The following is a 27,839-nucleotide window of genomic DNA, read 5'->3' as shown; positions in this document are numbered from 1 at the left end:
CTGAGTTTTTACTCCATACTATTGTAATTGGTTGTTAAGATCTTAGGAGTCACCAACAGTGAGAATGGATTCGGAGAAGTTGCAACATAGAGGGGCTTGTTAATGCCACTGTTGGGTGTGCCCTGAGGAGGTTGTAGGAGGACTAAACATGTTTAGATTAATGTGATGCTGAGTTGTGACTTCACTAAGTGCACCTTGTACTGATCCCACCATAACCTAAACAAAATTTTGATTACTAAACAAAATTAGAGAGCACATTATTGCAGGATAATATACTGGTGTGCATTGCGGATTGGTAAACAGAGAATAAGAATGGGTCACTTTTAAATTATGAAGCTCTGACCAGTGGGATGCTCCTGGGATTGGTGCTGAGGCTTTTGGTGTTTGTATTGTGTATTAGTGCTTTGGATAAGAGGATCAAATGTATTATTTCCATGTTTGCTATCCTATAAGAAAGCTAAATTGCTCTATGGAGGATGCAGAGGTTCTTAAGGCAGGGATATAGATAGGTTAAGTGAATGGGCAAGGATGTGACATAGAATAATGTGAAAAATATGTGAAGCCATCTCTTTAAATAGAAAAAAATATGAAGGTGGCATATTTTGCAAATTGCGATAAATTAAAAAGTGTTGGTGTTCATTGGGAGCTGGATGTCTTTGTATGTGAATCACTGAAGGTTAGCACCTGTGTACAGCAAGCAATTCAGAAGAGAGATGGTATGATGGCCTTGATTGCAAGAGGATGTGAGTACAAGAGTAGAGTCATCTTATCAGGATTATATAGATCCCTGGTGAAACTACATCTAGAATAAAGTGTGGAGTTCAGCTCTCCCTACCTAAGAATTGATATATTTGCCACAGAAAAAAGTGCAGTTAAATGTTCACTAGATTGATGCTTGGGACAGCAGATTTGTTGAATAAAGAGAGATGGTGTAGGCTAGGTCTATACTTGCTTGGGTTTAGTAAAACAAGAAGTAATCTTATTGATGTTCCCTCATTCTTTTTTTTACACAGAATAAATGCTTCATCCTTGATATGCCCAGTGTTTTTTCCATGTGATGTTCATTGTACAGTAATGCTGATTCACCATTGGAAAGACTGACATGAGATTTTGTAAATGCTAACATCAAGGGCCATTCTCAGCCAGCTATAATGCTGTGCCCCCACTGTGGAGAGGTTTGTCTTGCCTGAGGTACAGGGCACCAGATATGGTGATGGAAGAGTCCAGCACCTTAACCAAAAGGTATGATTGTGGAGCAGAAGTCTGAGAGTCGAGAGCCAAACATAGGTCCCAGTCACTAGATGTTAGTGAGGAGGATTTTGCTGGGTTGGCTTGGCAGATCTGAGCTGAGTGGTTTGAGTTTATTCACATTCTTTGGAGCAGTTTGATACAACTGTGTGTTTTGTTTGTCTACTTCAGGGGACTGTTAAGACTGGGCTCATGTATGGCAAGTAGCAGTGAACTGGTTGAATTTTTATGATAGCAGCTTTATGTTCACTTTTAATTCCGTTCTAATGTTTATGTGTAGTCTTTAATTTTAAAATAAAGCTTTGTGCTGCTGAAGTTTCACCACAACCTGTTGCACTGAGATGGTGGGCTAAAACAAGATAAGCAATTGAGAAATTTAAACAGATTTCAGCTATTTGACCCATTAAGCCTATCAAGCTTGTGAAAAGAAACATTCACTTAACTATTTCCCTTCTCTTTTCCTATAAACATGAAAGATTTTCATTCATCAAATATTTTTTCACTTTTAAAAGTTATTATGGATTCTACATCCCACCACTGTTAATATTTCATTTTTGTTAAACTGCACATTTAATATTGTTAAGTGAATTTTGTTTTTAAAAAATACAGTACAGCACAGTATACCACTTGTTAGTGTGACATCAAAATAAAATGATTTAACTGTTTTGCTATTACAGAACTCTGATATTTTGAATTGTATGTAAAAAAAAATTTTTAAGTATATTGAAACCTAAAAGAATATGTCAATTATCATGTAGAATAATATTGCATTCAAGTTTGCATTTTTATTTCAGATTTACACCCTTGCTTTTGTCTTTAAAAAAAAAGCTTACTTGTTGAGTTGGCATCTGTACTCTGATTGCTTTCTTCAGAGGATGATCTTCTTGAATAGTGGCCCTTTTCCAGATGTGCTATTTATGGAAAGTAGAATAAATTCAAATTTGAAGAAGCCTCTGCTTTTAGTTTCAACATTTGTTAATGTATACTACATAAAGTAAGATTCCTAAACTAACTCATAACTGATGTCTCATGAGCAATTACTTTTATAGAAGAAAATTTGAAGTAAAAATAACATTAATTGTCTTTAATCTACTATAGTTGGTAGATTTAAGATTTTTAAGTGCAAATCTGTCAGGCAGCTCTGCCAACGTGTCCAGGCTTTGCCAAATCCACTGGGGTTATATTGTTTTGTTTAATGCAAAAATGGAATTGTTGTTTGCAAATCCATTGTGTTTTTCTGAAGACTTTTTTTATTTGTTCATGGAATGTGGATGTTGCTGCAATCCTGGCAATTATTGTGATCCCTGATTGCTTCTGAATTTAGAAGGTGGTTAAGATTCAATCACATTGGTAATAATGGAGTCATATGTTGGCCAAGTAAGGTAATGTAGGTAGATCTCCTTCCCTGAAACACATTAGTGAAGCAGCTGGATTCTTAATATGGTGTGAAGTTTCATGATTACCATTTCTGATGCTAACATTTTTGTGTCAAATTCCATCTTTAGATTTGATTAGATTAGGTTATTGTCATATAAACCAGGGTGCAATGAAATTCCTTGTTCACATGATGCTTGCAGAGTAAACAGTATACATGGTAATAATAAGTACGACAAGCACTAAACAGCAGAATGATGGAAAGATTGTAGTGCAATCTGAAGTAGTGCAAAAAAAATACAATACAAAAAACTAAAAGTGACAATAGTAGAACAATCAAGAGAATGAGAACGTGGCAGCACCACCATGAAGGGGGTATGAAAGAGGTGATAGGTTCAGGAGTCTGATACCAGTGGGGAAGAAGCTGTTCTTAAGTCTGAATGTCTGTGCTTTCAAGCTCCTGTATCATCTGCCAGAAAGTAGAAGAGAGTAAAGGGAATGGCCAGGGTGGTGGGCATCCTTGATGATGACGATGCCTTCCTGAAGCAACACACAGTGAAGACGGATTGGATGGAAGGAAGTGACAAGCTTGTGATGGACTGGGCTTAATTTAAATTAATTTAAATTCCCTAGCTGATGTGGTGGGATTTGCACTCATGTCTCCAGATCAATGGTTCAGGCCTCTGGTTACCATTCCAGTAACATAATCACCTTATCTTGAAATATTTATATATTTTTGGCCTGTTTGGCTTTTTCTAGTAAGTCACCTATTTTGGACATGGATTTGTTCGTGTTCTGTGGAATAAGGATGGCAGTTTCCTTCCCTCATAGTTTGCACAACAATCTGAATAGAATTCAGTTTTGCAGCTCACCATAATAGGGTTTGCAAACTGTGAATGGCTTACTAGCATTGCGCTATTACACTGGGCTATTACGCAGCACTTAACTCCATCATTTGGTACAAATTTACCACTCTTAAATGATGAAAGCTTGTTTGCTCTGGTGCTAAACTGTGAACATGCAGCATCCGATAAAACTAAAATTAATGAGACTAAAATTTAAGTAAAATGGCTTGACAACAAGCTTTTCCTCAATGTCAACAAAACAAAAGAGCTGGCCATCGACTTCAGGAAGAGGGGCACATGTTCCTGTTTACATCAATAGTGCTGAGATCAAGAGGGTTGAGAGCTTCAAGCTCCTAGGAGTGAACATCACCAATAGCCTGTCCTGGTCCAACCATGTATATGCCATGACGAAGAAAGCTCACCAGCACCTTTATTTCCTCAGGAGACTAAAGAAACTTGGCTTGTTCCCCCATGAACCTCACCAATTTTTATCAATGCACCATAGAAAGCATCCTATCCAGATACAATACAGCTTGGTATGGCAACTGCTCTGCCCGTGACTGCAAGAAACTGTAGATAGTTGTGGACATAGCTCAGCACATCATGAAAACCAGACTTCCCTCCCTGGACTCTGTCTATACTGTTCACTGCCTCCGTAAAGTAGCCAAGATAATCAAAGACCCCAATCTCCCTGGACATTCTCTTCTTACCCTCTCCCATCGGGCAGAAGATACAAAGGCCTGAAGGCACATAGCACCAGGCTCAAGGACAGCTTCTGTCCCGCTGTTACAAGACTATTGAACAGTCTTCTAGTACAATAAAATGGATACTTGATCTCACAATCTACCTCATTATGGCCTTGCACCTTATTGTCTACCTGCATTGCACATTCTCTGTAACTGTAACACTTTATTCTGCATTCTGTTATTTTTATCTTGAACTACCTGCAAGACAAGTTTTTCACTGTACCTCAGTACATGTGACAATAATAAACCAATTTACCAATTTTTGTTACTTACTACCAGAATTGAAATGACCATTCTGGATGTCTTCTTCAGAGGATCTCCTTGAATATTGACCTTTAACCTGGTGACCTGAAATTGTAAAAAGTTCACAATTGGTGAATCTCCCTTTTTCGGTTTGAGCATTTCTTAATTGCTTTCACCAGTTATCTGATTTCACCAAGAACCATTTGATCAATGAATTTTACAGTTTAAAACAATGTTAGAATAAATAGTAATTGTTCTGACAAGCTTCCATTGGAAAGATTTGTTTGTAATGGACAAATTTGTGGGCAACTCTCCCATCGTGCATAGATCGTCCAGTTCTTGTCAGTTTGACTGGGATGGGATTGCTTTTGTTTTTTTCATGGAGCAGGTACCCTTAGGTTCATCAGGTTTTATTCCTGTGCAGTGACTTATAACTGGATAATCACCTAGCCATTTAGAAATGATTCGAATCACCAACATTGCTGGACTGCAAAGGAGGATCCAAGCAGTCTTTCCTGAAGGAACTGATGTATTTGTTTCTCATAAGTCCAAATTAATTGATGAGAATCCCAGTTCAGTTTTGTAACTACTCATGGTAGAGTTTGAATTTGCAACTTGTGGGTTACTTGTGTATTATCATTACCTCTGGATTATTCTGCAGTCATTAAGTTCACATTTATTTAACACAAAGTAACCTCACTTACACGGTGAATACTTGTTTGTACTGGTACTAAAAATTCAACATGTTGATTCCCGTAAAGGTTACTCATACCCTAACTGACTGTAATAACGCATTACTTACTGCCAGAACTGGAGTAACCATTCTCCCTATTTTCTTCAGAGGATCTCCTTGAATATTGACCCTTAACCTGGTGACCTGAAAGTGTAATAAACTGACAATTGGTGAATTTCCCTTTTGGTCTGAGCATTTGTTAATTATTTCACCAATAACTATTTGATCAATGAACTTTACAGTATAAAAAAAAGTTTGTATAAATAGTAATTGTTCTGATAAACTTCCCATGTAGTGACTTATAACTGGATGGTGTCCACTGTCATTTCAGATATGATTGGAATCACTGGCATTGCTGGACTAGGAAGGAGGATGCAAACTGTCTTCCTGAAGGAACTGATTTATTGCTTTTTTATAAGTCCAAATTTATTGATGAGAATCCCAGTTCAGTTTTGTACCTACTCATGGTAGGGTTTGAATTTGCAACTTGTGGGTTACTTGTGTAGTATCGTTACCTCTGCATTATTCTGCAGTCCTTAAGTTCACATACATTTAACACAAATTTACCTTACTTACACAGTGAATATGTGTTTGTACTGGTGCTAAACATTCAACCTGTGGAGTCCTGTAAAGGATAATCATATCCTAACTGACTAAAACAACGCGTTACTTACTGCCAGAATTGGAGTGAGCATTCTGCCTATTTTCTTCAGAGGATCTCCTTGAATATTGGCCCTTAACTTGGTGACCTGGAAGTGTAATAATTTGACAATTGGTGAATTTCCTTCTGGTTTGTGCATTTGTTAATTTTTTCACCGATTAACTAATTTCACCAACAAATATTTGCTCAATGAATTTTAGTATTCTGATAACTTCCATTGGAAAGAGTTGTTTTTTTGCACAAATCTGTAGGCACCTCTTCTATTGTGAGTATATAGCCCAGTTTTTGCCAGTTTGACTAGGATGGGATTTCTTCTGTGTTTTAATGGACCGGATACCCTTTACTTCTTCAGGTTTTATTCCTGTGTAGTGAATTATAACCGGATGGTCTCCTCGGTCATTTCAGAGATGATTGGAATCACTAGCATCACTGGACTGGAAAGAAGGATGCAAACTGTCTTCCTGAAGGAACTGATCTATTGGTTTCTCATAACAATCCAAATGAGTTGATTTAAATCCCAGTTCAGTTTTGAAACTTCTCATGGTAGTGTTTGAATTTGCAACATATGCTTTACTCGTATAGTGCTGTTACCACTAGGCTACTCTGCCGTTTTTAAGTTCACATTCACATAACACAAATTTACCTCGCTTATACAGTGAGTACTTGTTTGTGCTCATGCTAAATATCCAATGTGTATACTCTTGTAATGAATAATCATGTCCTAACTGACATAATAACGTGTTACTTACTGCCAGAATTGGAGTGACCATTCTGCCTATTTTCTTCAGAGGATCTCCTTGAATATTGACCCTTAACCTGGTGACCTGAAAGTGTAATAAATTGACAATTGGTGGATTTCCCGTTTGGTTTGAGCATTTATTAGTTTTTTTCACTAGTTAACTAATTTCACCAACAACTATTTGCTCAGTGAATTTTACAGTAAAAATTTTTTGTAGTAGTAATTGTTCTGACAAAGTTCAATTGGAAAAAAAAATTTCTTAATGCACAAATCTGTAACAGCTCTCCTATCGTGAATAGATAGCCCAGTTCTTGCCAGTTTGACTGGGATGGAATTGCTTTTGTGTTTTTATGGAGCAGATACCCTCAGGTTCATCAGGTTTTATTCCTGTGCAGTGACTTTTATCTGGATGGTCTCCACTGTCATTTCATAGATGATTAGAATCACTGGCATACTGGACTGGGAAGGAGGATGCAAGCTGTCTTCCTGAAGGAACTGATGTACTGGTTTCTGATAATAGTCCAAATTAATTGATTTGCATCCCAGTTCAGTTTTACAACTTTTCATGGTACTTACCACTAGGCTACTCTACAGTCTAAGTTCACGTTTACTTAACACAAATTTAGCTCACTTACACAGTGAATATTTGTTTGTGCTGCTGCTAAACATCCAATGTGTACTCTTGTAAAGGATAAACATATCCTAACTGACGTAATAATGTGTTACTTACTGCCAGAACTGGAGTGACCATTCTGCCTGTTTTCTTCAGAGGATCTCCTTGAATATTGACCTTTAACTTGGTGACCTGAAAGTGTAATAAATTGACAATTGGTGAATTTCCCTTTTGGCTTGAGCAGTTGTTAATTTTTTCACCAATTAACTAATTTCACCAACAACTACTTTCTCAGTGAATTTTACAGTAGAATGTTTTAGTATATGTTCTGATAAACTTCCATTGGAAAGAGTTGTTTTTAATGTGCAAATCTGTAGGCAGCTCTCCTATTGTGAATATATAGCCCAGTTCTTGCCAGTTTGACAGAGATGGGATTCCTTTTGTGTTTTCATGGAGCAGATACCCTTAAGTTCATCAGGTTTTATTCCTGTGCAGTGACTTTTAACTGGATGGTCTCCTTGGCTATTTCAGAAATAATTGGAATCACTGGCATTGCAGGACTGGGAAGGAGGATGCAAACTGATTTCCCTGAAGGAGCTGATCTATTGGTTTCTCATAACAGTCCAAATGAATTGATGAGAATCCTAGTTCAATTTTGAAACTTCTCATGGTAGGGTTGGAATTTGCATCATATGGGTTACTCGTATAGTACTGTTACTTCTAGGCTACTCTGCAGTCTTTAAGTTCACATTTATTTAACACAAATTTACTTCACTTACACAGTGAATGCTTGTTTGAACTGGTACTAAACATATAATGTGTAGATTCCTGTAAAGGTTAATTACATCCTAACTGAAAAAATAACGTACTACTTACTGTCAGAATTGGAGTGACCATTCTGCCTATTTTCTTCAGAGGATCTCCTTGAATACTGGCCCTTCACCTGGTGACCTGTTTTGATAAATATAGTACAGCACTTTGTAAGTCCCCAATTTGGTTTGATCATGTGCTACTATAAATGGCACAGTGTAATATCATGAAACTAAAATATAACTTCAGTTATAACTATTTGTCATTGTGATTTTTAGAGAAGTATAAATTCTATAATCTATTATCTATCTAGTTTAATTAATAGACTTTTAACTTGGATTATGTTTTCCAAATGCACATTTGGTAGGATAACTCTCCCCACACTGACAAAGTCTGCAGCTGATGGCTTTGTGAGATTGCAAAAATCCTTTCTTAATGACAGTTTTGTTGGTTCTAATCTTATTTTACTGTTATTATTCAATTCTATTCATTCTACTCTATTAATAGGCTTAAGTCAGCATGGTTTTCTTAAGGGGAAATCTTGCCTGAAAAATCAGTTGGAATTCTTTAAGGAAGTAACAGGCAGGATAGACAAAGGAGAGTCAGTGGATGTTGTTTACTTGGATTTTCAGAAGGCCTTTGACAAAGTGCCGCACATGGGGATGCTAAACAAGATAGGAGCCCATGGTATTAAAGGAAAGGTATTAGCATGGTTAGATGATTGGCTGACTGGCAGAAGGCAAAGAGTGGGAATAAAGGGGGCCTTTTCTGGTTGGCTGCCAGTGACTAGTGGTGTTCTGCAGGAGTCGGTGTTGGGTCTGCTACTTTTCACGTTATGTGTTAATCATCTGGATGACGGAATTGATGGCTTTGTGACCAAGTTTGCAGATGATATAAAGATAGATGGAGGGGCAGGAGGTGTTGAGGAAGCAGGGAGTCTGTAGAAGGACTTTGACAGGTTGGGAGAATGGGCAAAGAAGTGGCAGATGGAATAGGGAAGTGTATGGTCATATGCTTTGGTAGAAGGAATAAAGGCGTAGATTGTTTTCTAAACGGGGAGTATCTTCAGAAATCGGAGATGCCAAGGGACTTGGGAATCCTAGTGCAGTATTCCTTAAAAGGTGAACTTGCAGGTTGAATCGGTAGTAAGGAAGGCAAGTGCAATGTTAGCATTCATTTCAAGAGGACTAGAATATAAAAGCAAGGATGTAATGCTGAGGCTTTATGGGCACATGTGCGGCACTTTGTCAAAGGCCTTCTGAAAATCCAAGTAAACAACATCCACTGACTCTCCTTTGTCTATCCAGCCTGTTACTTTCTTAAAGAATTCCAACTGATTTGTCAGCAAGATTTCCCTTTAAGAAAACCATGCTGACTTCGGCCTATTAATAGAGTAGAATTAATGGAATTGAATAATAACAGTAAAATAAGATTAGAACCACACTTGGAGTATTGTGAGCAGTTTTGGGCTCCATATCAAAGGAAGGATGTGATGGCATTGAAGAGGGTCCAGTGGAGGTTTACAAGAGTGATGCCAGGAATGGATGGGTTAACATTTGAAGGAACGTTTGATGGCTCTGGGCCTGTACTCACTGGAGTTGAGAAGGATGAAGGGGGATTGCATTGAAATCTACTGAATATTAAAAGGCCTGGATAGAGAGGACATGGAGAGGATATTTTCAGTAATTGGAGAGTCCAGGGCCAGAGGGCACAACCTCAGAATAGAAGGACGTCACATTAGAACAGAGATGAGGAGGAATTTCTTTAGCCAGAGAATGGTGAATCTGTGGAATTCATTGCCACAGACGGCTGTGAAGGCCAAGTCATTGGGTATATTTAAAGTGGAGGTTGATAGGTTCTTGGTTAGTAAGGGTGTCAAAGATTACGGGGAGAAGGCAGAAGAATGGGGTTGAGAGGGAAAAATAAATCAGCCATGATTGAATGGCAGAGCAGATTCAATGGGCCGAATGGCCTAATTCTTCTCCTTTGGCTTATGGTCTTAAGGTCCATTGAAGTTACTTACAAAATGGATAGCCTGTTTATCCACTTAGTTAGAAAAAAGTTAATTAGAGTTGGAACTGTGCTCTCTTGTGCGGCAGACTAAGGGTAGTAGTTATCTCCTTTCCAGATGGATTTCAGTGATCCAGTGAGTTTCCACCATAATTGAATTCAGTTTCCAAGCTTGATGTAGTAGGTTATGATTCTGCAACAATATTTATTAGTGCTGCACTATAACCTCAGGACTTCCTTATTCTAACTCCACATAATTTCATCATTAGTACAAAGTGAAAATATCTGCATACAAGTGGTAAACACTATATCATAATGGTACCTGCTCTTCAAGGGTTAAATCTTGAGGAAAGATTATATAAATTAGCATTGTATTCCTTGGAATTTAGAGATTGGATTGAAATTTCTAAGATATTAAAGGGATGGAGCAGGTGGTGAAGCTTTCTTTTGGTGGTGAACTCTAGGAGTGGTAAAATATTGGAACACTTTCACAAATGGCAACTAATGGTAGATCAATTGTGAATTTTAAATTTGAGATGGGTGGATTTTTGTTGACCAAAGATATTAGTGATGGGAGGCAATAACAGTCATATGTTGTTAAGTTATAGATCCACTGTAATTCCTTAATTACTTTATTTTGTGCCCATGTTCTTAAAGAACTCTATCTTATATAAATAAAATGACATGTTACTTACTGCGAGGATTGCACTAACCTTTCTGCCCATATTCTTCAGAAGCCTTTTGTGATTTTTTTTCCTATTGTTTCAGAACTATTTTTTTCAGATATAAAATAAGCATTGAATTGATTCTTTTTATTTTATTTAATGTATCATCTAAGTTGGAATTGATGTTTGAGGTACCATTATTTCCACTATACACTTTTATAAAACCTTCAGCCAGATTTAAAAGAAAAAGTTAATACTTTTTCAATTATTTTGCTGTATTAGGTAGAGTTGGCAACTTTTTTTCAGTAATCTCCTCAAAACTATTCTTTTTCAAATAGTTTTGCTTTTGCATATTTTGAAGAAGGCTGGTTTATATTGAAAATGTAGAAAAAATTGTATTCGGAAAATACACGTTATCTCTTCTGTACTTCTTCATAAGTTTCCTCTGTGATATCTCACTATACACTATTTCCAATGGACAAGCTATGAAGACAGCCTGCTTTCAGGATTCTGATTTGCGAATGTGACCAAATGCTGCACAATATGCAGCAGTAATTTTGGCTGAGTCACTTCCCAAATACTCTTCCATTCTAAATAATGTTTTTTCTGAGATGGGCTTATTACACAGCAATTACAATGGTCAACTTCCATCCTGCGAGCTGGAATGCTGCAGAGTGCTGAGCCTAAGATTCCCTGAAGTTAGCAGCTTTGAATGCACACTGCTCACAAGTAGATAGATTCTAAGTCTTGGCTATTAAAATATCCATATTACTTGTACAGGTTCTTTGTTTCACCTGTCATATACTGACCATTTGAGTGCTTATGAGAAAAGATTGTGTTTGCCAATGGCAAGATTATGTCATTGTATACTCAGTTACTCAGTTGTCTGATAATATAAAAGTACAGAACTTCTGTTCTATGCTGCTGGAGTGCAAAGCTCCTCATTAAGAGTGCCATGTTAAAAATATTACCACCATGCAAACATTGAACAATAATGTTCAGTGAGTACACCATGCAGACATTGAAGAATAATAAGTTCTTGTGGATAACTTATACAGCTGTGGAGAAACTACCTGCAACTGGTGGCCACTCCAAAACAAAAATCATTTGGAGAAACTATGTACACAAACAATTTGATGCAATATGAGTTTCAGAATAAATGTTCTCAAAACTTGCATTGTTTTAAATAGATTTTGTAACTTGATTCTTTTGCAGGTTTTTATCATTACTGACCAGGCTTGCATTGATTGCTCAGCCCTACCTATTCTCTAGAAGGGGGCAGTGAGTTGCCTTTCTGACCCACTTCTGTTGGTGTATTGAAGATAGTCCCAAAATGGTTCTGGGTAGAAAGTTCAACAGAGTGAAGATGTAGCAACGATACAAGATGATTTGAAACTTGGATAAGAACTTGGTTCTCCTATACACCTGTGGCTTTTGTCCTTCTGAATTGAAGGTTCATGATTCTGGGAGCTGACATTGAAAAATCTCCAATAACCACAATCTTTTTTGGTGGTTTAGTGTGTACCCACTGGAGAGTTATCTGCTGATTCCTATTCACCTCATTTTACTGATGTTTGCTTAGTCACATGCTTCATCTTTGGGATTCAGCTCTTGTGGCTATGTTTGGAGGCTGTGATGGGATCAGGAATCAACTGAGCCCAAAGGGGAAAGGGTGTGAGATATGCGCCAGTATGTGATAGATGGACCGAGGAAGGGTGATGGACAGATGGAGTCAGGTGGGGGGAGGGGGGAGAGAAGGTGGAACTGGCTGCTGTAGGGTGATAAGCGGGGACACAAAGGCTACAAGTGCTGGAATCTGATAAGTAAGGAAAATGATAATGGAAACCATTAAGGGAGAGATGAAGGGCAGATGGAACCAGACGGGGGAGGGAATCTGGCGGTTGAAGTGGATGGATGGAACCAAAAGGGAGAAAGAATGGGACAAAATTTGGTGATGGGGGCTGAAGGGGGGGGGTGTAAGAATGGCATGACTGGAGGTGGATCAGAAATAGAGAGAGATAGAAAGGTGTTGGTGAGTGGTGAAGGACTCCTGGGATGGTGAGTTTGTTATGAGAGGAGAGTTAAGCAGATTAGATCTGTACTGTCTTGACTTTAGAAGAATGAAAGGTGATCTTATTGAACTGTACAACATACTTAAAGGCTTGACAGGGTAGATCCAGAATTGATGTTTATCCTTGCTATGGTGTCTGGAACCAGGGGACATAGTCTCAAAATGAATGGTTGGCCTTTGAAGAGAGAGATGAATTTCTACACCCAGGGAGTTGTGAATCTTTGGAATTCATTGCCCAAGAACACTGTGAAGGTTCAGTTGCTGAGTATATTTAGTAGATTAATAGATCTTTAGGTACTAAGGCACAGTGGTGCAGGAGTTAGTTCAGTGACCTCACAGCTCCATGGATCTGGGTTGAATCCTGATCTTGGGTGCTGTCTGTGCAGAGTCTGTGCATTCTGTCTGTGGCTGTATGGGTTTTGTCCAGCTGTTCTGCTTTCCTCCCACATCCCAAATACATGCTGCCAAGCTAATTTTGGAGCATATTTCTGGTGGTGTTCAATGACAAGTCTCAGGGGAGAGGATCCCTGCTTATTTTGATCACTCTGCGATGGTGCTATACCTCCTCTTGAGCATTTCCAGATGTAAATAGTTGCAAACAGCCTTTCATTGCACACCTTGTCATGTTCAGACTTGCATACTTGCATTACTTGGTATGTCCTGAGGATGGTGATGTTCAGAAGGCTTCTTCATCCTGTCGTTTAATTGCTCACAGCAATTTATGACTGGGATATAATAGGACAACAGAGCTTTGATTATAATATTAGTTGTGGGATCATGCAGCTCTCTTTGTATTCTGCTGTAAATATTGCCTCCTTTGGTGCAGGATTTTATTTTTACTATTGCACTTTGTAGCTGTTATACACACATTAGTGGCTAATTGGACTTTTTAGTCAATGATATTGCCATGGGTGTGGAGACTCTTAAAGGCCAGACTATGAAGAACGGGAGATTACTTTAGTTAACCAGATAATCCAATAGTTTCCCTGTAGCTATTCTGACCTTTTGATTCCATATTTATTACATCAACAAATTTAAGTTTCCAGCTGTCATAGTTTGACTTCAATTAAACTCACAGGTCTATTAGATTAGGCACCTTGTTTACTAGTATGATAATGACACTAAACCCCTACTTCTAAGTAAATACCATGAGAAATTACAGAAAACCAGAATATTCTATGCAAAAGATGCATTTCACTGTGTGTCTCCATGTACATGTGACTAATAAAGATATGAAAAAAATTAGAATGGGACAATGTACTATTAACCTTTTTATCAATATATTTTAAGAACAATTCTAATTAATTAATGGGTAAATGTACATGGATATTGTTCAGAGTAAAAGGGATGAATAAGTTAATAATTGTGATATCTGTTAAGTTAGTAAATTGCATTGAAGATAGTAATGGACAATGCAGTCAGTATATTGTGTGAGCAAATCGAGAAGATGGTTAAGGCTCATTGCTAGACACTGACATCTGCTGGAAATAGTGTACGTTTGCAGGCCGTAGGAGCACAGTGATCAAAATAAACTGGGATCCTATCCCTCATGACTTGTTACTGAACAGCTTGTTTATAATCATTGTTCAGATTTGCGCATAATCAAAAGTCATTTATTGAAACTAATCTGTGTTTGCCTAATAGTGCTAGTGAGTAGCAGAAAGTTCCTGGGGTAGTTTTAACATTTTAAGGAATGAATAGAACTTATTACTGAACATAGATTTTACTTGGATCTTTGGCACCAAACTATACAAGGACAGTTCCAAGGAATGGGATATGCATCATTCCGGACTAAATAGTAAGTCTTGCATCTAAGAACTCAAGAACTTAAAAGCTGGAGGAGACTACCTGGTCCATCAAACCTAATCCACCATTCTGTAAGATAATGGCTGATCTTGTGCCTGAAGTCTATTTTGCTACCCGATGCCATGTTTTCTGATTCCTTTTGTGTTCAAAAATACTTTGAAGTAGAGAAGACTGAAAATTTATAACTATCTTGAGTAAAAATAATTCTTCTAATTTCATTTATAAATGGTCAATCCGTTATCCTGAGCCTATGCCTTGTAGTTCTAACCTCTCTAGCTGAAGGGAGCAGCCTTTAGGATCCTCTCTATCAGTTGCTCAGAATCTTATAGCTCTCAATGAGATCAGTTCTTGTACTCTTAAGTTCCATAAATACAGGCCCTTCTTGCTCATTCTCTATTTATAGGACAATATCCTCATCCCAGGAGTCAATCTAATGAACCTCCTCCAGAGTAAGTGTACCTTCTTTAGGAGGAGAACTGAAACACACACAATACCCCAAATAAGTTCTCACACAAAAAAACTTCTATAGTATCAGCTAGACTTTTTTTCTTTAATATTCCAGCACCCTTTCAATAATAGCTAACATGTCAATTGTTGTCTGCTCCACCTGGATGCTTTTTGTATCTTGTAAAGTGCACCAAGATCCCACTCTACACAATATTTTAGTAGCTCTTAACCATTTTAAAAACTGTTCCCTTTCTTTCTTACTAAATTGGATAATCTCACATTTTCACACATTATACTCTATTTGCAGCTTCTTTTCAATTTCCTTTGTAGGTTTTTTGTATCATCACACTTCATTTTGCTACTTTGCTTTGTACCATCAGCAAACTTGAGGGTTCAGTACTGATCCTTGTGGTATCCCTCATGGCCTGCCACCCTGTTTATTCCTGCTCCATTTTCTGTTCTTTAACCAATCCTCCATTCATGCTAATGTATTATATGTCTATAATTTCCTGTTTCTTCTCTCCCTCCTTTCCTAAATAGTGCATTTTCTATCTTCCAATCTGCAGGGGCTGTTCTAGAATCTAGGGATTTTTATCACCAATTTATTATTGCCGGCATGGAAATGATGCTGTAATTTTCAGTGATTTAGAGTGCATTCGCTATTTCCACAATGATCTCCTTAAGAACCTCTATTTAAAAATAGTAAATTTAGGTCCCATTTCATAATCAATGCTGAAATTTCAATTCAAGACTGGAAGACTGTGGCACTTGTGGCAGTCCTATCCTTCAAGTAAATATGAACCCTAAGGTCTATCTGCCCTCTCTGGAGTAAAGATAGGGAATTTTTTTTGGACAGTACTTATCTCCTGGGCCAACATAACTAAGATGTATTTTCTGGTTACTTATCTCAAAGTAGTATATCTGGCTGTATGCAGATTGTCTTTTATGTTTGTCTACCTAACTAAAGGATCTTGGCTATTTGAAATCTATACTTTGATGATGGAATCAAGTGTAGCTCATTCCATTTTGCCAATGATACAGAAGTAGTTGGGAATGTTAGATGTCAGGGGGATACAGACGGCAAGGTTAGGTTAAGTGCCATCATAACAAAATGATGGCAGATGAGGGAAAATTGGTAAGAAAAATGAAAAGAAGAATAATATTTATATTGTTCTGTGAAAAAAAGCAGAATAGTCCTGTGCTGTCTGGAAATTAATGAATGAAAGATAATTTCATTTAGACATACGTGTTTCTGAGCAGCAGTGAAAGGCAGCCTTGTGTCACATTTTCTTTTTTCAGAATTGTGACTTCCTGCAATTTTCCCCCCATTGGGCTGAGGATAAGAAACATTAAATATATTCAAGGTTGAGATAGGATTTTGGTGACCTGGCTAGAAAGAGGAGTTGAGGCCAAAGGCAGCTGCAATCTAATCAAAGGGCAAAGCTGGCTTAAAGGACAGAGCGGCCTAGTCCTGAACCTATTCCCAATGTTATCAAGGACAGTGACTACTTTTCAAGAGTATTTTATAACCGATGAATGTTCTGAAAAATGTTATATGTATGCAGTTTTGTTCATTGGATAATGCATAAGGAGGATTGAAGAATGCCACAAATGCAATATGTAGGTAAATGAAGACAAGGTTACTATCACAGAGCATACTATTCAACAGTTCAGTTGTTGTAAGAGTGTAGAAGGTTGACTGGAAATGCTTAAACTAGGAATTTTAGGAGATAAAGGACTTAAATATGAAAGGTTATGATGACCTGGAAAGGGATGTTGGGGTCAAGGCTTTGATTTGAGAATACAGTAGGGTAAACCAATTTTATAGCTGATATATATTTGCAGCTTACGTTCAGTTTGAGTGGGTGTGGGTGCTTGAAGCATTGATGTTACATATTGGATATGCTAACGGCAATTTATTTTGTAATAGTTATCACTTTCCTCCTGGTGGGTGTTCCATTTACAAAAGTAGCTTTGAATTTAAGTTACCTTTTTCATTTGTGGAATTAGTTAACAGATAGATTGAAACTGGCAAAAGGTATTAGGTGGTGAATCATACTTAAGAATTTAAGTTCAAGGACTTAAATAGAACACAGATCAGGAGCCAGCACTTTATGCAAAACTGAATAACCTGTTTCAAAAAGTTCAGGGAAGAAAAAGTTCAGTTGTAAATCAACAGCCCACGCACTAATCCTGGTGTATATTAGGATCCTGGAAACAAGTAATATTTTGATGTGGTTACTCGTATTTCTGATGAATACAAAATGTGACATATTGCTTAAAATAAATGAAAACTATTGCCACACAGTGCAAAATAAAATTAGATTTTTTTCCTGCTCATTTTCTTTATAGTTTCTGTTATTGGACTTTGTTATCAATATATTGTTAAAATGTCACTCTAAGAACAGGTTAGATATCCTTTTCATAGTTAATTAGAGTAATAGAAATTTATAAACTAAGAAAAAAATAATGTGAACAGTTACTTACAGTAACTCAAACCTTTACGGCACTTGATGTTGTGAGTTGAGTATTTGCTAACCAGTTGGAATGGATCTTGTGACCATAGATTAATTTTCAGAGGAAACAGAAATGAGTATTGCCCTAGTATCACTTTTAGTTTATGTGTCTATTTTTGTTCATTCCATTTTTTATTCAGTGCTGTAGAAAAAAAATCCCTCATTTTCCAAATGTTCTGGAAATGCCATTATGAATTTTTGCTAGAAAATGATGGAGATTAGTGACGTACCTTGTTCAGAAAGTTCAGTGCTGTGATTTCTGTGTTCCTTTTCAATGTAATTTCGTCAAATACTCCAAATTATTACTTTATATATGATAATTAATCTTAAAGTCCTTGAGTTGATTTTATGAGTACATGTCCCTACAGAGAAATACAGGAACAAGCCATTCAACCTGAACCTTTCGATCATTTTCTCTTTCACAGCTGCTGGCCCCTCACTGTTAAGAGAACATTGTCTTTCTCAGGTTCATAATAAACTAACTATTGCCTGCTCACATTGAGTTCCATCTGTCATGGTTAGCCCAATTGCTTAGTATATCTGTCATTTGTTAAACTTCCTCTTTTCACCAATATAACTTACTGTGATTATTAATTGTTTATTGTCTGCAAATTTAACGAGTTTCTGAAACCTCACTACAAATCCTTGGAAAACACCATTTGGTCCCTCCTGCAACTAGGGATCAAACTTTTTATCTCTTCTATTTCCCAATCAATAAGCAATTTATATCACAAGGTTAATCCTAATTTCATGTACTCTTCTAGTTTTCACTAAACTTTTCTAAATCATGACCTGAACTGTCAAGATCTCTATGCAATTATTTGGTATTGTCAGAGTTCCTGAGAAAACCCAGGCTGCAAATGTGGTGCAGACCAGCATACATTGCCGAAGAGTGCTTACTGACTAAATTCAAGGGCAAGCTTCATGAGCTGGATCCAGCCAACTTTAATGCTGTTGCTTGGCTTGGAATACATAATACTAAATAAATGATTTATTGTTGATATCTTTTGAGAACTTATCAAATACTTTCTGGAAATCGATATACACACTAGTACCCACCATGCCAGTGACTTCCTCAAAATGTTCAATTAAGTTTGTCAAACCACAAATGCATGCTGATTCTTTTTGATCAATTGCTTCTTGAACAAATGCTGAATCAGTCTGTTATTTATTGTCTGCAAATTTCCCACAGTTGATAGCAAATAATTTTCTTTCCCTCTGTTAAATAATAGTGATGTTTTCCAATCCTGAGCCAATTTTCCTGAGTCCAGAAAGTATGAATCTTGCCTCTAGTGCAATACTTTGAGATAACAGGAGGTCAGAGTGATCAGTTCAGTAGTCAAAAGATGAGGTCAAGAAAAATCATGGTGGCCAGTCACCTTAGCTGGTGGTGACTGTAGTTTGTCAAAAGGTATGTGCTTTTACATCCCATCAGGACAGAAATTATTCAGAGAATCAAGGCAAGAACCAAAGCCTGGACCTGAAGATTAGCATCATATCTATCAAGACAGAGACAGAATGCATGATTCTTCCTGGCATACAGGGTTGGTGAATGAATGCAAACCAGGAAAGGAAATTTTTAATTTGCAAATTTATTCTTCATTGCATTCCAAGTTCCAATGTTAGGAAAATGTTTGATCAGATAAAGGTTGCCCCTCAAACAAATCTTACTAGAAATGGATAGAATAAACAAAGCCTGACTAATATTCCAACCTCCTTCCTTTTGGGCTAGTTGGAAAATTATGGTGCAGAATTGAGGATTTCTAAGATTATTCTTCTGAATTTTTGTACCTAAAATTGGTAAGCAAAGCTTTTGCTACAGGGAGAAAAAAAACATAGTCTTCATAAATTATTAAATTTGTGGTACATCTAAAAATTAAGTTACTTACTTTCAGAATTGTCAACAATCCTGAATGCATACTTCCCCTTTACTTGATAACCTGTTTTGTGAAAGAAAAGAAACATAATTGAAAACACGAAATTTTGTATTATTATTGATATAAATATTAAAAGGAATGTGTTTTAGTTGATCTTTGATGAGAAGTTCTGAGCTTAGAGTGAAGGAGGACAATAAAGTATTTTTATTTGCATAGCTCGTAATATGATTATTGAATGAATCTTACTTGCAGAATTAGAATCACCATTGTTTCCGTGCCCTTTTACTTCATTACCTGTTTTGAAGAAGAAAAACAAAATAAGTTTTTTGTTTCTTTTTACCCCCTCCCTCCTCCAGATTCAAGATAACATAACTTAGAACATGGAACAGTATGGCACGGGAACAGGCAATTCAGTCCATAATGTCTGTGCCGATCATAATGCTAAACTAAACTAATCCCAGCTGCCCACACTTGATCCATGTCCTTCCATTCCCTGCATGTTCATGAGCCGTCTAAATGCATCTTAAACTCCACTATTGTGTCTGTTTTCCACCACCGCCTCTGGCAGCATGTTCTAGGTACCTACCACTCTCTGTGTGTAAAACAGAACTTGCCCCACATATCTCCTCTTAATTTCTCCCCTCCCACCTTAAAGCTATTTCCTCTAGTATTTGACATTTCTACCCTGGGGAAAAGACTATCAATGCCTATCATAATTTTATAAACTTCTATCAGGTCTCCCCTCAGCCTTCAATGCCCCAGAGAAAACAATCCAAGTTTGTCCAACCTCTCCTCCAAGCTGATAATTTCTGATCTAGGCAGCATTCTGGTGAAGCTCTTCTGCACCCTCTCCAAAACCTCCACATCCTTCCTGTAATGGGGCAACCAGAACTACACATGCGTTAGTTGAGGAAAGTTTTGTAAGATTTAATTCTCACAAATTTTTTCACATCACTGTCCTTGTTTGGAAACATTTTGAAGACCATTATAGGATAGTATCACAAACCTATCTAATTAGTAGAATTAATACAGATATTGGATTTGGCAGGACAGGAAGAGGTGTAACCCTAAATACAAAATATTTTTATTTCTGCACGTCTTCAGGTAAAGTTAAAAAGACATCTCAGTTGAGGTGATTGTGGAGATTTTACCAAGATGAAGAGATGGATAAAATGTGTATGTTAGCCTGGGGTTTACTCATAGGATGTAACACAGACATTAAATCCAGTGTTGCACCAAAGTAACTTCACAGTTTTATTAATGAGAGAACTTATAAGTGGGCATAAATCGGTGTTTGAAGACTGGGAGAGCACTGAACTTGCACTTAAATATTTCTTTTTTTGAGTATTAAACTATGGTTGGCACAATATAGCTAAGAAAATACAATTGAATTTTCAGTATGACATACTTAAAATTTATTTAAAAATACAGGAAATAAATGCAGATGTGTGAATTTTTTTTTAAATGCTGGTAAATTTCACATAATAGACCAGGAAGATAGTTTTATTTCCTGCTGTGCCGTAAAAGTCTAATCGTAATGTTGAGAGATTCAGCAACAAACATATTGGACAACATTCATATTCGAGAGATGGGGATGTGGGCAGGTTATTGTACAAAGATCAGATTGGATAGAGGGTTTAATGGACAGACAGACAGATCGAGTAGACTCGGGCCCAAAATTAAGTAATCTTTTAAAGCCTTCTGATTTCTGGCAAGATTATCAGTAGGAATAGGTTTCTGAATTTCTTGCAAGTGATGAAATGAAGGAATTTGTTGGAGGAGGGAAATCAAAGACCAGATCCAGTGGTTGATTTGTTTTCATTGGTGCAGCATGATTACTGAAGATAGGCCTCCAATGCTGGAAATAATTGCATTAAACTATGGGATGTAATGTTAGTGAAAACATATTGGTAGGCAATTTAATTGGTACAATCACCAGGAGGAGAAATAATAAGTCCAGTAGGCAGAATAAGCAAGTAAGTGCACATCAAGAGAATTCAAAGCTAAATTGCATATATTTTAATGCAAGGAGTATCACTAGTACAATAGATGAACACAAAGCTTTAATTAAACAGGGGCCTACAATATTGTTATCATCAATGAGACATGGTTGAAAGACAGGCAGGACTGGCAACTTGACATTCTAGGGTACAGAATTTTCAGGTGTGACAGAGCTGTGAATAAAAAGGGAGGAGATATTGCACTGTTAATCAAAGATTGCAGTATTGATGGAGGATATCCTAGAATGCTCCTCAAATGAGGCCTTGTGATTAGAGATTAGAAACAAAGGGTGTTGTCACTTTGCTGGGGGTGTATTACAGACCTCCCAACAGTTAACGGGAGGTAGAGGTACATATGTGTAGGCAAGTATCAGAGATGCAATAAAAATAAGTTGTCGTATCAGGGGATTTCAGTTTCCCAAATATTAACTGGGGTTGTCTGAGCTTTAAATGCTCAGAGAGGGCGGAATTTTTGAGGTGTGTCCAGAAGATCATTTTGATGCAGTATGTAGATAGACCAGTGAATGAAGGAGCATTGCTGGACCTTATCTTGGGGATTGTAACTAGTCAAGTAGAGGGAGTGTCTGCGGAGGATCATTTTGGAGATGATGGTCATATTTTGTATACCTTGAAGTGGTTTTGGAAAACGATAGGGATGGACCAATAATAAAGGTCTTAAATTGGGGGAAGGACATAAGAGAGAACCTGGCAAAGGTAGATTGGGAACATCTACTTACATGTAAAATTCCATCTGCACATTGGGAAGCATTCAAAGAAGAAATAGCAAGATTTCAAGGCCAACGTATTCCTGTAAGGGAAAAAGCTAGGGAGTAACAAGGGAACCCTGAATCTCCAGAGATATTGAGGAATCGATAAAAAGAAAAAAGGAAGCATATGAGGGAATTAATGACAGGGGAGACCTGTCATGAGTATAAAAAGTGTAGGGAGATGCTTAAAAAGGAAATTAGGAAGAGTAAGAGGGTCACAAGAAATCACTGGCAGTCAGAATTAAGGTAAATCCAAAGGTGCTGAAAAGAATAAACAGGGAGGAAGTAGGGCCCAATCGGGACAATATGGGCAACCTGCGCGTAAAGCTGGAAAGTATAGGTGTGGTTATCAGTATTCACAAAGGAAACAGACTTTGTCATTGGAGAATTCAGTGAAGGAGTAGGTGAAAGTTGTGGAGGTCTCCATAAGTAAAGAGAAGGTACATAAAGGTGGGTAAATCCCCTGGAATGGATGGGATTTATCCTAGGCTGCTGTGAGTTGAGGAAAGGCCGACATGGCTTTGTAAAGGGCAAATCCTGTCTGACCAATTTTACCGAATTCTTTGAAGTATAGTGATGAGGGCAGAATAATAAATGATTTATATGGATTTTAATACAGCCTTTGACAAAGTCCCACATAGAAGATTGGTTCAAAAGGTTAGGGCCTGTGGGATCCAGGGTAGCTTAGCCAACTGGATCCAAAATTGGTTTGATAATAGGAGACAGAGGGTGATGGTAGGGGGTTGTTTTTGCAATTGTTTTTGTGACTGGTGGCATCCCACAAGGATTGGTGTTGGGACCTTTGTTGTTTGTAATATACTTGAATGATTTGGATATGGGAGGCATGATCAGCAAGTTCACTGAAGACATGAAGATTGGCAGATCTGTTGATGGTGTGGAAGTTCATCTTGTGCTGCAGAGAGATATCGTGTGTTGGTGAAATAGGCTGTAAAAATAGCACATGGAGTTTAATCCAGACAAATGTGAGGTGATACATTTTGGGAGCACTCATGAGGCTAAGTCATACACCATGAAAAATAAGGTCTTAGGGAGTATTGAGGATCAAGGGCACCTTAGAGTAGAAATCCATAGATCCTTGAAGGTAGCAACATAGGTATATAATATTGTTAGGAAGGCATATGGTATACTGGCCTTCATTAGTCGGGTTATCAAATACAGAAATAGAGAAATTATGATCCAACTTTATAAAACTTTGGTTAGACCTCAGCTGGATTACTGCATCCAATTCTGGTCACCATGCACAAGGAAGGATGTAATAGTGCTGGAGAGGGTATAGAGGGGATTCACCTGAATGTTGCTTGGGATGGAGCAGTTCAGTTATGAGGAGAACAGGAGAAGCGAGGTCAGATGTGAATAAAACTCAAGGACGTGGATTTAGAGTAAGAGGCAAAAATTTAGGGGAACCTTTTTATACTCAAAGTGGTGAATACCCGAAATGCACTGCCAGAGAGGGGGGTAGAAGCAGAGTCGCTGACAGCATTTAGGAAGTGTCTAGACAAGCACTTAAAGTATTGATGCATAAAGAGCTACAGGCCAAGTGCTGGTAGATGGGATCAATCGGGAATGGGTGCCCACTGGTCGGGATGTACATAATGGGCCAAATGGCGGTTTTCATGCTGTATGATTCCATGATTTTAATGTTAAAGATCTCATATGAGCATCAACTGTTCGTATTGTTGCCATTTACTATCAAGAATCTCACATTGATAATGATATATTAGACATGAACTGAAAGCTAGTCAGTGCTGTGCAACCATATCATGGAAAAGTGTTATTGCTTTTTGAAAAGTAAGAAATATAGCATCAAAAAATTGCAACAACTATGCCATGTATCTTTACAAAATTGATTGGACATAATAAAATTGCAGATTATATTCATGAAATGGAATAGTTGGATCTGACTTAAACCAATTTGACTATCAAAGCAGTTTTTGTTTACCAAAGTCTACAAACATAAATGTCTATAATATCAGGAAACATCTTTACATTATACTTTGTCAACTATTTTAGTTTGTAAATAATGATGAATAGGTTCCTGATTTATTTGGCATAGATAATAGGTACACTGTTAGATTATGTTTGATACCTTGACCCTCCAATAGTTATTCATCGGAACTTCTTTCTCCACAAAAGGTCAGTATTTTTTTCATAAATTACAAGTTCCTGGCATGCTTCAATGTCTGGATTGTTATTTTTGAAAAAATACACATACTAAAAGCACTTCTGACCTTTTGTGCTTTTTAATATTGATTTTAAGGTACTTTTAAGGGAAGAAACTATGTAGATAGTGTATTTACAGTGTCTAAAAATGGAATGCTCTTCATCCCAAAACCTGACATGGTAACAGAAGACAAATTGGGAAGTGACAACTAGTGCCTATCCTTAGGCCAACATAACTAATGCCTGTGGTGCAAATATATGCAACCACTGTCATTCACCATTTCCTTTTTGGAAATCAATGAGAGATTAACACATCCTACAAGTGCAGTAGAATCTGAACTCAATACACTGATTTCCCCACAGGATGTTCTAATTTCATTACAGCTAATATAGGATAGTAGGGGAAACCGGAAAGCAAATCAAATATTATCACTGCTGGGTATCTTGTGGTTAAACAGCAAAACAACAGCATTCTAAATGCAAGTTATGGTCAGAAAGCTGCTTGGTGAGACCCAAGACCACCCCAGCCCCACCAGTATTGGCTGCAGGAATGCTGTTATACTGCATAATTGGTAGGAATATAAATTTCCTCAGCTCTATGTCACCTTATTTGACTATTGATAGCATCCCCAAGATACCTCCACCTCTCACTCCATTACTGTCCTTTGGTCCTCATTTAGGCATAACCTGAATGTGTGAAACCTGAGCTTCTCTCCAATCCTAAATAGTCTTAAGCCTTGCTTTGAATTGCTTCCAAAACCACAGTCATTCAAGAACATTAACCAACAGAAAAATCCATGTCTAAACTTTGATAATCTGCAAGTTTGATTTCTTCTTGCCATCCAACTCAACTCCATATGTTGCCACCTTCAAATAATCCAAACCTCTGCAGCCAATGCTCCACACTAATCACATCCTCATCCAGCTTCACATTCTTATTAACCTTAATGACTGTTTTTTCAGGATCCTCAAACACATCTTCAAATTACTTCATAATCTTATTCACCCTTTCATTGTTCTTTATTAAAGCCAACCCATTATGTTTTATTATTCATTTTCGGGATCTTCCAATAAGTCAAAATCTTTAATAGCTCGACATTAGCAAGACTGAAACCACTTTGCAAGCTTTTGGTCATTGCCTTTAATGTCAAGATGAAAGGGGTTTTATTTTCCTAAATATATGGTAAAAGTTTGAAGTGATTTTATATAAACCAATGAATCATCATGCATGTTGTACCATATAGTCATAGAATCATACAGCATGGAAACAGGCCATTCAGCCCAACTCATCCACGCTGACCAGTGGGAACTCTTCCATATTAATCCCATTTCCCAGCACTAGGTCCATGCCCTCTATGCCTAGGTGATTCAAGTGCTCATCTAAACACTTTTTAAATGTTGTCAGCAACCCAATTTCAACTACTTTCTCAGCCAGTGCATTCTAGGTATTTACCACAGTCTGGGTGAAGAAGATTGCCATCAGATCTCTTCCAAATACCTTAATTCCTTACCCTAAATCTACATCTTCAAGTTTTAACTACCTCTGATATGGGGAAAGGTTTCCTGCAGCCTACCCTCTCTATATCTCTTATAATTTTATATACCCTAACATGTTCCCCTCTTAACCTCCTCTGCTTCTGGGAGAACAGATATAAACTATCCAGTCACTCATAAATAAAACATTCCATCCCAGGCAACATACTGGCAACCTTTACACCCTTTCTAGCACTATCAATGTGCTTTGCTGTGCTTGTCATGGCTGAATTAGAGTAAAATGAGAAATTAGAGAGGCTGGTTAACAGTTGAAACAGCAGGTTTTATGGAGGTATTTCAAGATAGCTTGGTTGTCATTTTAGTAAGCGTGGTGGTGGGATCTTAGGATGCATTTCCAGGACATATGGGGAAGTTGACTGCAGGCTCTGCTATTGTTGAAGCAGTGGGAATGGAATACACATACTGGGTAGCATTGGAAGGGTGGGTATTGTAAGCAGGGACTGAGTGTGGAAGAGTGAGGGTGACATGGTGAAGAGAGACCACAGAAAAATGTGTGGATGTGGATCAGAATTTTAAAATCACTACATAGAGGTGAAAAATGATCAAAACTTTTCACCATGCTGTATGACTCTAAGGCTTTGCAAAAAAAAAAGGCTGTGAGTGCAGAGTTCTGTGTTTATATGGATGGAACTTGGGAGATCATTAAGAATGCCACTGGAAAAGTCAAGCCTAAGAGTATATATTCAGCAATGTTGAAAAATCAGTCTGAGAATCAAAATATATAGTGTTGAGCTGCCATGGGCTTCTGGGATAGGAAGTTTTAAGAATTAACCAACATCCATTGTAAAGAAAGGTCTCTACATCTCAGTTCTAGATAACTGGCCCCTTGAGTTTATGCCTTTTAGGAAACATCCTACCAACATATAATTGGTATGGGAATCTTGTATGTTTCAATGAGATCACGTTAATCTTCAAACATTATGAATTAAAGCCAATTTAAGTCATTCTCTCAGTATTAGACAGTCCTGTCATCCTAGGAATTAATCCAGTGATATATTATACATGTAAATGATCTACCACCTTCTTAGCCTCGATGGGCCTGTTTTGTTGATGTGGTCCACAATCCATAGTCTCTAGTATTCCTGCTTTTCCATTTTCTGTTGTTGTATGTGTTGAAAATACTGAAGCAAAGCACATTAATGCAGCTTCCTAAAATTTCTTCCCTGGCTAAACTGGAGATCTTACCTTGGAGTAAGGATGCTCAATTTTCAATTATAAGCTCTGCTTACAAATACTGAATATGGCTTACTTGCAGATTTTGAGTTGCTGTCTTCTTTGCTTGCTGAATGATACAAATTTATTTCATTGCCTATTTTTGAAAAAAGTAAAAACAAAAGAAGTTACTAATTTGATTTTTTAAAAAATTTTTGTTCCTTTTTACAGGGCTGTAAGTTTGGTGTAAAGCCTTAGAAGGACTTTTAACAATCGGAATGAGTAACAATTTCGTTCAGATTTATGAATATAGAGTAGCCCATCTAGTCGAATAAGTGAAGTTATTCTGTTAGGTTAAGAACAAACAAGTTCGTGCATTCCCATTTTTGTTGAAATTTACCAATAAGCAACAGGAAGAAATATTCAACAGTATAAGATTGAAGGATTGTACCCTGTTTAACAAAACAACATCAAAATTCCAGAGTGCAATGAATACTTTAAGATAAAGTTGGGAATCTGGACAACATATTGCTGTAATTATATGAGTGGACACTAGGGATCTACTCAGTGATAAAAGTAAAACATGATTTGATCATTGCCTATAATCCGTTCCTGGTATGGGTTGATAGTACACGGCATGAGTCCAATTGACCCTACATCTACCATCAGCGCCAACTTTTACAACTTGGCTTCCATGCTAAACCCTTAAGTGTAAGTACGTTTTTTTTTCTTTTGTGTTACCTCTTGCAGTCAAACTCTGAGTCCAAGTTGCAACTTCTGC

The 27,839-nt window shown here is 37.4% G+C and overlaps 2 protein-coding genes and 1 long non-coding RNA gene across 3 annotated transcripts in view; 1 reads left to right on the top strand and 2 right to left on the bottom strand.

Moving 5' to 3' along the window:
- Positions 1-27,839, top strand: part of nt5dc1 (5'-nucleotidase domain containing 1) — a 423,262-nt gene that overhangs the window by 71,040 nt on the left and 324,383 nt on the right. The gene's annotated exons all lie outside the window — the stretch shown is intronic.
- Positions 1-27,839, bottom strand: part of LOC127575141 (uncharacterized) — a 70,208-nt gene that overhangs the window by 3,555 nt on the left and 38,814 nt on the right. The window contains exons 5-7 of the mRNA XM_052024826.1: positions 27,156-27,215; positions 19,651-19,698; positions 19,417-19,467 (exon numbers count right to left, since the gene is read on the bottom strand). Of these exons, the coding sequence (XP_051880786.1) occupies positions 19,417-19,467; positions 19,651-19,698; positions 27,156-27,215 (159 nt within the window). The remainder of the gene's footprint in view (positions 1-19,416; positions 19,468-19,650; positions 19,699-27,155; positions 27,216-27,839) is intronic.
- On the bottom strand, positions 8,080-27,209 carry LOC127574849 (uncharacterized). Its single transcript, XR_007956963.1, has 4 exons — positions 27,156-27,209; positions 19,651-19,698; positions 19,417-19,467; positions 8,080-8,153 (listed from the first exon to the last, which is right to left on the bottom strand). It is a non-coding gene; the product is annotated as an uncharacterized LOC127574849 (long non-coding RNA).

The sequence above is a fragment of the Pristis pectinata genome, chromosome 10 (assembly GCF_009764475.1).
Source record: "Pristis pectinata isolate sPriPec2 chromosome 10, sPriPec2.1.pri, whole genome shotgun sequence".
Taxonomy (NCBI): Eukaryota; Metazoa; Chordata; class Chondrichthyes; order Rhinopristiformes; family Pristidae; genus Pristis; species Pristis pectinata.
This window is presented reverse-complemented; position numbering and strand designations above follow the sequence as displayed.